Source organism: Hippocampus zosterae, chromosome 3 (genome assembly GCF_025434085.1).
Source record: "Hippocampus zosterae strain Florida chromosome 3, ASM2543408v3, whole genome shotgun sequence".
Classification (NCBI taxonomy): domain Eukaryota; kingdom Metazoa; phylum Chordata; class Actinopteri; order Syngnathiformes; family Syngnathidae; genus Hippocampus; species Hippocampus zosterae.
Genome location: NC_067453.1, coordinates 5,743,413 through 5,757,479, shown reverse-complemented (window position 1 = coordinate 5,757,479; position 14,067 = coordinate 5,743,413). Strand labels below are relative to the sequence as shown.

Sequence of the window (14,067 nt, the reverse complement as noted above, 5' to 3'; positions counted from 1 at the left end):
GTGACATCAGCTCTCAGCATTTGGAGGCGTGAGGCCAAGTTCCGGAACTGTGTGTCACGGTCAGTCCTTGAAGTCAGGAAACATTCAGTCAAGGCCTGTTTCACTACATTTCAAAGGCATCGCTATTTCATTTGATGACGAAGCACAAGTCGCACTCAGGATATACAAAGGAGAGAATCGGAACAGGTGGCACTCTGAACGACTATCTGGAATGTTCTCAACGGGGAACAATATTGGCATTCATCAACCTAATTGGAGAGGGCATGTTGAACAATAGCCGTTACGTCGTTGGGCTGCAGTGACTTAAACGTTCCTGTGTTGTCAAACTGTACATCGTGGTTTTATGTCATGTAAACATTGAACTGTCCAACGAGCCTCTCCTCCAAATACAGCAGCTTTCTCCACACAGATTGGACCCAGATCCGATTGGCACAGAAGCATCGATTATCATTGTACTAATGTAATGAACGAATGCCTCTCTGACAGTGGAAATGACCTTTGTAAGGCAGAATATTCTATAGGTTTGTATTTGATTTTGTCATACTGTGGAAAGGTTGGAAATGCTGTCATAAGGCCAGCGAAACCGCCAATTTCTTAATCGAGATGTGATCCTCATGAAATCGTTGTCAAAGCATACTCTCCACTGCTGGCAAACAAGTCAAGCACACTGGCTATCGTTCACAGAGGGAAAATTGATGAAGCAGTGAACTGGCTGGTTGATCTGCGACAAAATCGGCATGATAAATAGTCATCTGCTAGCAACTACAAAGTCACAATATTGATCCATGTTCACCCTTTCAGGGACAGCGGTTACTACAGTGGACAGCTTATCAGGTTACAGGTTATTATATGTGCGTGAAAGGGTTAAATTGAGCCTTTTGAGACATTATCAGCTCCTACTTGGGCTCATATAGATTTGACCATGGTGGCGATCGTTTGTTTAGATGTGATGGGGCTCACCAAAGTTCTTAAGGTATCAATTTTCCTACTTCTGACCTCAACACAGAGCAGACCAAAGTTGATTAGAGAACCAACCTCTGCAAGGTGTTCAGGTAATTTTTCCTCCACTTAAACCGTAATATAACATTTTTCATCAAATCGTGGACATTGCTTTGCCAACTGCACTAAGTACCAGCCAGTCATTTCTTTACTTCCTGTTACAATGGTAGTGAAATGTGTCACTAAAGTTGGTGTCAGCGTGTCCTTTTCTCTCCGTTCCTTTCAATAATGCAGTGAGTGCAGTTGGAGGTGAAGTAATTGTTCCCACTTTTCTTTTTTTTTTAACTTTCCTACCTGAAGAAACCCACAAGGTGAGATAGTTTTACAAGCCCTGTAGTGAGTGAGACATGAACTGGACTGGCATCTTGATTCAAGTTTTAGTTCGCAGCACTCTCCTGGTTATTTTGGTTGTCATATGTGTTAGTGAAGTGATTTGTTTACTTTCAAAGCAGTTTTCACATCTTGCTTTGTCTAAAGAATAGAGCCTGTTTTTATTTTGAATATACATTTATCAAACACGATCTGTGACTAAATATTTAAGGAATTTCGTATTTCTTGTTAAGTCAGCTACAATTTATGAAATCATAAACCGCATGCCAAGTAACAAGTTTTTCAAATATTACATAGTCGGTGTTTGAATCTAATTTAGCTGGCATGAATGTAACATTACTTTGCTTCCGGTGAGACAAAATGTGAACAAACATTTTGAAAAACTATCAAGCCTTTTCTTTGCAGGTCATGATTATTAAGGCTTTTACAGTCTAAGTCAGGAGTTTCTGAAACAAGCGCGTGAGAAGCCACTGCCAGTTTCACTGAGAAAAGATTTGCACCAGAGCACTAAAATATTGAAATAATACACATAATTCATATTAGAACAGTATTATTCACACATACAAGCTCTACCCAACTGACACAGCGAATACAAGCAATTGATCATCATTGAAGACTACTATGACACAAACGGCGCAATAAAACAAACCAAAAAAACAAAACAGGTTTATATACTCTCTCTCTCTTGTCTCTTCTGTTTAGGTAGCAGCACGGACTCTTAATCCAACAGTGACTACACAGCTCACCTATGTATTTATTTAACCCTGATGTTAAAGCTAACCGATTCAATTTTAAATCCCCCCCAAAAATGCACCCCTCCACCAAAAAAAAAAACCAAAAACTGAAGCTCCGAAGGAAACTTTCAAAGTCTACTTGATAATATTGACCATCCACAGGACACTGTTGGTATGTGGTTCATGTTCCAGCTGCAAGTGAAATGATTAAACCTCCACTCTAAATGTCATTTCTTTTCAAAATGTACATAGATGCAAAGCTCTTTGACTACTCTTCAGTGGACGTGCCTCATTGTGTTCTTATGAAGACATGGTAGCGGGCTACACAGATATAGTTCCTTCCTCGGGGCAAAAAAGGCTGTTGCTCTCACAAGGTATTTCATTTCACTGATATCCTCCACAGCAGACATTACAATGATGGTCCTCTGAGAGCCTATATTATTTATCAAAGTAGTATTATTCTCTTGTCGGTCGATGGATGTGAACTGTCAGTCATTTATATAGTGTGTTGGAGGTCATACTTGGAAATTTTCCGATAAGAAAGCGGAGTTCACCCAAGTATGTTACTTTACAATAAATTCAAGCTCTCAAATTCCAGTGCAACATGGTTGGCAAAAATGGTTATTTATTGCATCTTTCAAAATATGTAATTGAAATTTGAACTTTAACCATAACCTGTGAATACGATGATAATGATTTCTGAAGTCCAGTTGCTTTTCTTAATTAGCTGATTGAAGGGTCATATTGCATTATATGGTGAGAGGAAGGGTTCAGCAATTCCAAAGTGATGGTCATGCTGTAAGTTGGAGGTGGATACTGATGAATGGTTGTATTTTGTACAAAAAAAACAAAGCACATTCATTAGGCTAATTTTATGGCTAACAATCAGTTAATTAAGTCTGGAATTTTTCTTTCTCAGGTGGCCATCGTCGGTACAGTCAGGCCATTGTTGAGCTATCGTTAGTATTTTGGGCCCGCCCAGTCTGTCCGAGTCATCGGCATCAGCCAAACCGCGTCGAAAATGGACTTGCCAATATTATGTCACACTCAAGTGCCGCACACCTGACACCAGGTGTACATACTTCAAAAATGTAAACATAAGTGTTGTTTCCCTTTCAATATCACAGACCTCAGTGACATGTGTCCCGTATTGTTCTTATTTCAACAATCACCACACTGCGTGTGTGTGTGCGCGTGTCCTCATTTTAGTTTTTTTCTTTATTTGGCTGCGTGTCGACTTGTCGCCTGTGTGCGACGTGGAAATTATGTTCTCGACACTGATTGGCTGTCGCCAACGAGGGATGGACTGGGCCCAGGTGGGTCAGCCGGAAACACTGAAACAGAAACAGTGTTGAACTGACGGATCTTTTGTCAATTTAAAGCCCACTTCTTTATAATTGAAACATTTTCGGAATGAGCTAATTTAAGGAAGGATCAAGTTAAAGGTTTGAGGCCGACTACTTCAGCTATCTCATTACCTCTGCGTCACGCTTCCTAGATAAATAATTTTCCCGCCAGACGCACAGTTCCAGATAATGTGCGTTTTTGGAACACAAGGAAATTTCTTAGTAAAAAAAAACAAACAAACAAACAAAAAAACTACGGTAAATCTTTTTTTCCACCAACGAACACAGTTTGACAATAGCCGCCATTGTTGTTTTGAGCTCGCGTTAAGTAATCTGGCGAGACCAGCTTGGCGAGATGGACCTTCACTTTGCGGAAAGCACACGATTGCCAAGTTGTGTAACGATAAAACAAGTGTTGCCAACAGGTGTTGCGAAAGTTTATTGCGGAGATATGAACTCAAAGACTGAACCATGTAATGAAATAACCAATTTCTCAGCAAATCTTGTATGCTTGAATTATTATTTCTTTTTCAGTATTTGTTTATTAGAAATAAACCTATTATAAATATATATTGTACTTGTTTCTGCTATGATCATTTGCAATTGAATAAGTAGACCATTTCAGAATTCGAAATTTGGGACTCTCTAAATGCATAATGGGACTCATGCTTTTCCGATCAGGGCTCAAACTGTAAAATGATCACTGCTATTATATAAATAGATTTGGTCTATGCAAGATGATGTGAAGATGATGTCAAAGTGTGTGGTCAGCTACACACAATCATAACAAGAAAAAGAACTTCCATCATTTCCAGAATGCTCCCGTCTACCCCTTGACCAAATGTGAAATGAGGAACTTATATGGACTCACGTCTACATAGATAAGCTTTCTAGAATACATTTAGAGCGTGTTTCAAAATGGCCGCATTGCCAAAAGGACTTTCCAGAGTCATTCGGGTTCCTGCTACATGAAAAGTTTAACCCAAAGCTCCATGCTACATGACAAACTCCCAACCGGCTAGAACATAAATTAATGAATTGAACATATCATAAATACTAAGAAGTAAACCACAAGGTTTGGATGCAAATGTACTTTTGGAAAATGCACTTTGTTCAATTGTCACTGCCACCATACATTTGCACTGTGTAAACATATTATTTCAAGAAGTTTGGAGGGATGTGAGGGAAGTGAGGAGGAGGGAAGAAATGCGAGGAAAAGGTCGAAAAGTTGGTGTCCAAGAGTCTTGGTGTCGAGTCGGATCTGTTCATGCTCAGGCCTTGTTCACGCTGCACCAGGCGGCTGCGGAAAAACAGGACGAAGAGGTTTGGACATACAGAAAGCAGAGAGAACTTCACAGTGCAGGAAATAAGTGATGGATTAAAAAAACAAGTGTTTGAAACGCTGCCTCACAGAGGCAATGAATCCATTTCAACAAGGTGGCTTCCTTCCAAGTTTCAAGTACACGAAGTACAAAGCAAAAAATGTCACTCAACAATAAACACAAAAAAAATACCGTAGTCATAGTAATAGACAAATAATAATGCAAATCTATAAGCTGTTTTGTTTGATTTGTGTTGGTATTGACATCATTTTTCTTTAATTGTGCATTTATAATCGTGATAAATTTGTTGGTATTGGACCAATGAGATTGTCAATGTATCACACAAGCCATGCTGACATTTAGTCATTTAATTTTATTAGTTTGAACAAGCTGATTGAAATATATCAAGTGTACCTTATCAACCAGTTTTACTTTAATGGAATCCTTCATTCTGTACTCTGAGAGCTAAATACCATATTTCCTTCAAGAATGAAGAATGATAGGTTGGTCAACGGGAAATAGTTACCTCTGTGTTCCATGTAAATGGAATCTGTCTCTCACATTAGCGGTTTCTATTTGCATTTTCTTTTATTGATGGTTCCTGGTAATAATGCAGTGCAGTTAGATGTGGAATTAGCAACGCGCCCTGCTTAAATAGCCTGGCTGAAAAAGACAATCATGAGCAAATGAGTGGTGCACGATTGCAAGACATGAGAATGAATACAGTATTTGTTACTTTTATATGCACCATATTTTCCGCATTATAAGGAGTTTCAGAGTATATCGTGCAGCTTCAATGAATGGCCTGTTTTAAAACTGCTTTCATATTTTGGGTGCATTGCATTATAAGGCGCAAATAATAGAAGTCAAACGAGTGTCTGCGGTTGTCATTCATGCACAAGATGGAGCGACGCTAAAAAGAATACAATACAATTCAACACAGCTTTATTTATATCGAGCTTTCAAAACCGCTGCAGCTGTAACAAAGTGCTTTCAGAACATTTAAATTACGTCCAAGAAATCATAATATTGATCCACATATAAGGTGCATCGGATTATAAGGTACACTGTCGTATGTCGAAAAATGTTCAGACAGAGATGCTGTAAGTTAGATTTTCTGTAAGTTAGATTTTGTATTGCACGCCTTTTTCCGAGTAGTGCCTGTTTCCGCCGCTAATACCGACGTGAGGTGCTGTGAGAGGAGGAGGAGGAGGAAACGCCTGTCCCCATGAAGAAATTTGAGACGGAACTCTTGGCCGAGGGGTTTTCGCTCATAGATAAAGCCATTGCATTATTTGAGCAGCAAGAACCAAATATTGAACGTTGCACAAAGGTTGCAAATCAAATGAATGATGCCATACAGTGCTACTGCATCATTTATGATGATAAAAAGAAGAAAACGTTGAAAAAGCAATCGTTGTTAGATCGCTTCTTTCGGCCAGTTTCTACTACACCCCCTAAGGAAGATACTCGTCAACCCTCATCTTCTTCTCCTGGACCCTCAACTTCTTCCTTCATTGATGTTACGGAAGAACTCTTGATTGCCCATTCCAGCGACGAAGAAGACTCTCTCGGCCCCATGATATAAAATCCTCCTCTTCCTTCTCCTCTATCATCTCCTTAAGCCTTCGAGTACATCTTACAAAAGTAAGTTAAACTTCATTTTATTATACTTATATAAACCTTAAACATACTTATATAACCCTTAAACATACTGTACATTCCATACAAAAGACAGCACTGAATCAACTTACGAACGAATTCACGAATTCAGAACGTATCTCGTTCGTAAGTTGGGGAGCGTCTGTATATATATATATATATATATATATATATATACACACAGTATATATGATATACTGTATATATATCATATGAGTATATGCATATGATATATATATGAGTGCAGGCATAGGGATGTGTGATAGTGAGTGGGCTGCAGCCAACTTAATAATTGGATCTACATGATTCTGTTCATTCCGTTTAAATGTGGTGCTTCGGTCGTGCACTGGAGTCTCAACTTGGCGGAAGCGTCTGCCCCATTGTGTGGGCACTTCGAGAACTTGGCAAACACACAGGAAGCTTTGCCCTGATATGAAAATCAGGGATATTATTTGAATCAATGTAGAATGAATGTAAGACTTGAAGTTGGAATGGTTCGACTCAGCTGAGAAAGGAGGAAGGATGAGGAAAATATATTCGGTACTACATATTTTTCATGTGGTAATTTTATTGTCATAAATGTGAAAAGGAATTATTGGAATGTAGAAAATACTGTAGCTCCCAACATTGTTTCAAATGGGGTGAGAGGTTGAATTTGGAAAGGAAAAGATGGAGAACTTTTTTGACTTGGGTTTGTATAATGCAGTGTTTCTTAAATAGTGGGGCGGGGGGCACGAGGCTCCGTATATATTTATAGGGGAGGGGGAGTGCGTCTGACCTCAGGGAACATGCTTTTTATTTATTTATTTATTTATTTATTTTTTTATTTTTTTTACTGTCCTACAATAAAAGTGCAGTTGCACCTCCACTACATTAGGGGGTAGTGGCGCTCTCATTGGCAGAGTGTGCGCAGGGAGCATTCGAAGAGAGGAAATATGATGTAGGCGTATGTCGCGGTTGGCTTCACTGTGACTCCGGTGGCAGACGAGGAAAGACCGCTGTGCTGACTGTGTCTAAAAATGTTGGTAGCGGACAGCAAATAAATTAAGGTGTCACTTAAAGACATTACACCCCAATCACGCTGATAAGCCGCTTGAGCTTTTTCAGTGAAAACGTGCTGAATATTGCCAACAACCATTCTGCTTTGTGACTGCTACTTCAGTGAACTAAAATAGACGTCCCGGCTACACATTGAGCAGGAGCTGAGAGTTGCTGTCTCCTGCTTCAAACCTCGCTTCTTAAAGCTGTGCTTTGCAAAACGTGCTCATTGTAGCCATTAATCCAGACATCATCTTTGATTAAAAAAAAAAAAATCAGCACAAATTCATTCATTCATTCATTCATCTTCCGAGCCGCTTGATCCTCACTAGTGTCGCGGGGGGTGCTGGAGCCCATCCCAGCTGCCTTCGGGCAGTAGGCGGGGGACACCCTGAATCGGTTGCCAGCCAATCGCAGGGCACACATAGACGAACAACCATCCACGCTCACACTCACACCTAGGGACAATTTAGAGCGTCCAATAAGCCTGCCACGCACGTTTTTGGAATGTGGGAGGAAACCGGAGCATCCGGAGAAAACCCACGCAGGCCCGAGGAGAACATGCAAACTCCACACAGGGAGGCCGGAGCTGGAATCGAACCCGAATTACTCATGCACTCAGCACAAATTATTTTATATATTTTTGTTTTGCAGGTTAACGTTTTTTTTAATATTGTCCTCCTGAGTTAATGTTGGTGATCAGTTTGGATGCATTACTATTTATAGATTTTTTGTAATTTTATTTTTCAGTTTCGTATGGTTTGACATGGTCAGTCAAAATATTTACAGTTTAATTCAGGATTTAATTTTATTTTGGAATTTCAGATGAACTTTAAATATTTTCTGTTACAGTTAAGAAAGCTATTTATTCTTTGTTGTAAGTTGGTCCATATTTCTTTCTTTTTTTCTCTTATACGTTAATAAGAACACAGTGTTATGCAGAGGTGTACTTATAACAATTATATAAAGACAAATGACACTATTTATAGTCGGGGGCGGGGGCGTGAGATCTTTTCTTCTTCCTGGGGGGGGCATGATAGAAAATAATTGAGAAGCACTGGTATAATGTGACATTTTTGACAGTGGGAATTTTTGACATGTGGAAAGTATTTCCTCTCATGTTCTGATTTTTTTGAATCTTTGCAAGTTTTAATGTTTTGAATAATTTAAGTAATAGGGGTGTGTTTCCCTATTCACACAATGAGTGTGATTTTAACCCGATTATGAGTAATTTTTGTTGAACCCGAAATAAATTGTAACTGTAGAATACCAGAAAGCTGTACGACGTAATTCCAGTCCTCATTTGTCATTTTGAAGTACTAACCTGGCACGGCGACAGAGGAAATGGCCTCTGGCTGGCACAGCGTGTCCACTTTCACGTGCTGAAAGGCTTTGTTAGGGCCTGACTGAAGGTGCCTGGAAACATAGCATGTGGTTGAGTTTTCACATATGATACATCCAGACACTCACATACACAGACCAAGTCCTTCAAAATATGGCCCTTAGCAATTCCTGTCAGAGTTAAAATATTAATGACAGTGAGTATCTGGTTCTGGATGCGAGCATCAAAGCGGAAACTTGAAGCAGCAGGCAGCTTCGACCTCAGCAGCTTTGCTGCGTCTCAACTTCCCGCAGCCATTCATAAGAAATCGGGATGACTAATCCATTATGAATGCAAGAGCATTTTTCATAAGTTAAAACAACATAACAAGGAAGTATGTAAATGAAACAAAAGGAGCTGCAGTAATGTGGAAGCTGATTGAAATGTCAAAAAAGCAAAATGAAAGAAATACTGTAATATGAAGGAGCGGGTACTCTTAATTCTAATTTGCTCAGTGTTATTTCCCCTCTACGCTCTAATGAAGTCAGTCGGCTGCTTTGAAATGGCTTATTTTGCCACAGAAAGTAACAAAATTCATCGAATTACAATTGTACCTTTTCCACTCATCCTCTCCGTCCCAGAACTCATAGATGACAAAGGATAAGCCATCTGGCAGGCGCACTGCAGTCACACTGGAAAAGAGACAGAGATCAGTAGCACAGCTCAGAAAAGGCCTTCCTATTGGGTCAGGACAGACTAGATCTTTATGATAACCTTTTGTCTTGTGCAATTTCCACATTATTCTTTATTCTCATAAGTCTCAGAGACTTTTCTCAAAATAGTACTGTAATTCTCTGTATTTCTTGGAACCTACTGGATCACAGAGCTTAAAAAACGACCTGAGTTTTTAGTGGGCAGAAAAATGCAGAAATGTCTGATCATGTTATCAGGTGACAGGATGCATGAACGGGTTTAGGCAGCAATAATCTGTGAAAGTTCTCTTTCAAACTTTCACCAGCATGAAGGAATGAATGCACACACACACAGACACACAGACACACAGACACACACACAGACACACACACACACACACACACACAAACAAAGACGTTGGTAAATTGGTGCCATGAAACCAAGGTTGAACCTTTTAGGCATAATTTCAAAAGGTATGACCAAAAGGACACCATACGAATAGTAAAACAGCATCGTTCTTTCATTTAAACTGAAAACAGGGCCTGAGTTAAGTTGAACGGAATTATGAACCCTTTGAAATAGCAAGTTTCCCATCAAGCTTCTGCTTGAAAGCAAAGCCTTCAGAAAAGCCCATTAGAACCTCTGAACTTTATCTGGGAATATTTTGAGGCACTTAAAAAGGTGGCAGGTGTTCTGACTCCCACTTATGATTTTTTGTTAATTCTGAACACAACCAAATCCACTTGTGCAAATCACATCTTAGCATTGGTTTGTTTTTATTTCCGCTCTTCATTTTTTAAAAATTGAGTTCTACACGTTATAGGCAAGTTCTCCAAGTTTTATATCCCCTACAGATACAGTAGGCGAGGTCTCACCACATAATTATGTTCATGATCTCTTCGACGCAGCACATTTACCACCATTGCCTGTCATTGACCTGGGCCTTTTGTATGTCATGGGATACCTGAAGCTATTTTCATGTCAAAACTGCTGCAAATGTGAAATAAGAAATCACACTATACACAAGATTCATGCAGAGCTTGAACATGTTTGAGTTATGTGTCTCGTTGTGCTGACATTCAAGCTTAGGACTAGCAAATGTACTGTATGTTCAAAGGAGGCATTGACTATTGCTCCCAACGGACATTGGGCCCTTTACACAATACGGTCTGAGGTCTTTGAATTTAATAAAATGCTTAACTTAAGATATCCTTTATTTGTCCCACACTGGGGAAATTTAGGTGAGAAAAATGTTTTTAAATGTCTTGTTTGAGTGATTGCAGCATTTTTTAATTTATATTGTATTTATTTATTTGTTTGTAGATCATTTTAGCTGTTAGTACACAGAAAACAATGTCAAGGGGACTTACTGAAAGCAGTCTCTCTGAGTGGAGACGTTCTTTAGGTATTGCTTCAGAGCCTCGCAATAGTCACCGAGCTTCTTCTGGGAAACCACCATTTCCTGACGGATCAGCAGTAGTGACTGCATCGAGAAAATCATTATTAAAAAGCGTTGTCTTTAATGCATACAGATCAGACAGAGTTTATAGAGTGTATTCAACTTTGTTAGAATAGGTGGATTTCAATTTCTTGGAAACCATCAATGGCGCTATTTTGCAGGAGCAAAATGTACGGCCACAGAAAAGGTGTGAGGGTCAGCTATGTCCCCCCTGCAAAAAATGTGAAATGGTTTTCTATTATCTGCACCCCCTTACAAACACCCTCGATAAAAGAGAAGCAGAATGGGAATTCTTGGGAAATGCAAGTTACACTTTTCATCTACGTGGAGAGGAAAAGCACAAAGCTTTCATTGCACAATTTTCAAATAAAGGAAAAGAGAAGGACGAGAAGCAAGCAAAAGTGGCACGCAGGCAACACAGCCTCGTCAATAATCACAACAGCATGTTTTTTGTTTTTTTTTACTGAAGTGTAGGCAAAAAGGTAACCTTTGAAATAATGTAACAATCTAATGTTTCACATAAAAGTAAGCAAGCATGCCGGAAAACAAAGCCCACATTTTGGGGTCCTTTACGTTGTTGTTGTTGGGTTTTTTTCTTAATAGAGGTCATTTTTCAACCCGAAAGTAGCAGCAGTGTGCAGGTGTACTCAGTAATGAACAGGAGAGCCAAAGAAAAGTGTAGGCTGCTGAAATGGGATGGAACGCCATCTCTTTCATTCATCTAATGTTTCGCCGCTGTGGTTGAAGTCACTGGCCGAGAGGTGCGTTCCGTTGACGTTCGGAGCTGAGGACAGTACTGACACACAACTAAGGTAACGGTGTGCAAAGCTCGCACATATAGATGGTTTTTCAATGTCTAATGAAGGTTGGAGATCTCAAAACCCAAGTGGACACAGAAAAACACAAAAAGGCTGCATGAGGGGAGAATCTGCAAAGTTGAACTGAGTTGCTTAATTGTTAGACGCGGGAACACAGGATGGAGAAGAAGGCAATTATTAGGAAGCAAACTAAAGTCTAAAGTGAACAGTGTCTTTGCTAAATTAATATTAATATTACATATTTTATCATTTACAATGATAAAAATGTTGATTTTTTTTTTAACAGAAAAGAATGTCATATTTAAGTAAGAATCTTATTCAAATTAGATTTGTACAATATATTGACTAAGTATTGTCGTTGTCATAATGGCACATTCAGTCCCGAATGCAGTACGTGCAATACATCTGGAATTGAATGATTCAATGTAAATTTGACCAATCAGATGCAACCTGAACTGCACATCGGCATCCAATCGGTATCTCGGGCCATCACTAATTGGATAAGGATCCATTCGAATTTCTCCACGTGGAAATAGTATTGTTTCATTCGATAATAAAGATGTCAATTGTTTACGGCCATGTCAAATATTGCAATAATATTGACATGCAACACCGACATCACATATTGCGTGTTTTTTTTTTCTTCCCAATACCGTGCAGCCCTATTTTAAATATATAATACATGGAATCTTTGAATATCATTTCAATATCTCAATGCCGGGCCGGGTGTCCTTTTTTTTGTAAATTAAAATATGGTCACTCTAAGATATTGTAAACATACTGTACGTCTCTACATCCATGAGGCACACACATCCACACATTGTGTAACGAATATAAATTGTTTTTGAATGTCCATTCGATATAGCACACCTGCCCAAACATGGCAAACCTCCAGCCAACTCAATTAGAAACACTGCATTGCCCTCAGCCTTGTTCATTTAATTAGCTACAGCCAATTGAGCGTCCAACGACTCCGAAAAACAGGAAGTTAAACACAACTATCGCAAGGGTAATATTCAGTCAAATAAGGTGTAAGAAAAGCCTTTGGTCATTTAACCTCCTAACGATAGACTTTAATATTGATGGACAATCGTCCTGATCCTCTCTTCAAACGGAAATAAATTGCCTTTCAGTGCCTGTGCTTGTAACGGCACATATACCTCAATATATTTTCCAAAAGTTGAATCATGAAATGTAATGTTGGTTTCTTTTGTTCTGGCATTAATTAAATTGAGGCACTGATAGTTGGAGTGCGACCTGGTTTACGTTCGTGAACACAAACACAACCACACAAAGTGTTCTCTGACCTGCAAGGAACGGCGAGCTTAAGTACTCCCATTAGCTTGTGCGACTGAATTAATGACAATGTATTAGCAAAGGGAGGACTTGCTGAATAACTGTTAATGTTCCCGATGGGAGGTTTTAACAGTGAGACCAGGATCTTAAATGATCTAGCATTAGAACCTTTCAGTTCATTTATTTGTTCCTGGGGAGGACACGTGTAGATGGAACATTGAAACTCCGCAAAGAATGATGCAGACTCAGATTCAAATGGGAAAGCTCTTGCTGTGAGGCAAAATGCACACACTTCCAGAAGTGGCAAAATTACACACCATCTTCATCATGGTGCGCTGTACGACATTGGCTTCTTTATATACAGTATAGAATGCATAATATACAATACAGATTATACTGGGTGTCCCATAAAGCGCCATACATAGGAGAAATAATATATTCCATACTTATATGATTCTAACATTTATTTCTTTTTATTTCAGATAAGCCAGAGAATGCATTTGAATAAAGAGCAACAAATTGAAATCATCCTGGTGGCTGGTTCGGCAAGCAGTTGTATGGTGTATGTCAAGAAATGTTGTCTATGTCTGGAGATTTATGGGACACCCTGTAGATAATTATTTATTCATGTGTGATAGTTAATCCCCCATGTTAGATTACGGTACATTCAAAATTCTTTATTATATTCAACTTTCTGCATTCTGCACAGTGCATTTATACCAGACATCAGAACCAACACACAACAACTGATATGGCCTTGGGCCAAAGGTTCATCCATCCATCCATCCATTATTTGATGTGCTTATCCTCACAAGGGTCGCGGGTGTGCTGGAGCCTATCCCAGCTGTCTTCGGGCAATAGGCGGGGAACACCTTGAACTTGTTGCCAGCCAATCGCAGGGCAGACATACAAACAACCATTTGCGCTCACAATCACACCTATGGGCAATTGAGAGTGTTCCATTAACCCGCCATGCATATTTTGGAATGTGGGAGGAAACCCGAGTACCCGGAGAAAACCCGCACAGACATGGGGAGAACAAACTCCTT

General features: G+C 39.4%; 1 protein-coding gene across 2 annotated transcripts in view; it reads right to left on the bottom strand.

Annotated features, from left to right (window-relative positions):
• Positions 1-252: 252 nt before the first annotated feature.
• Positions 253-14,067, bottom strand: part of necab2 (N-terminal EF-hand calcium binding protein 2) — a 130,194-nt gene continuing 116,379 nt past the window's right edge. For both annotated transcript variants that reach the window (XM_052060943.1, XM_052060942.1), the window contains 4 exons: positions 10,816-10,928; positions 9,367-9,444; positions 8,756-8,847; positions 253-4,709 (listed from right to left, as the gene is read on the bottom strand). In XM_052060943.1, the coding sequence (XP_051916903.1) occupies positions 4,681-4,709; positions 8,756-8,847; positions 9,367-9,444; positions 10,816-10,928 (312 nt within the window). In that variant the 3' untranslated portion in view covers positions 253-4,680. The remainder of the gene's footprint in view (positions 4,710-8,755; positions 8,848-9,366; positions 9,445-10,815; positions 10,929-14,067) is intronic.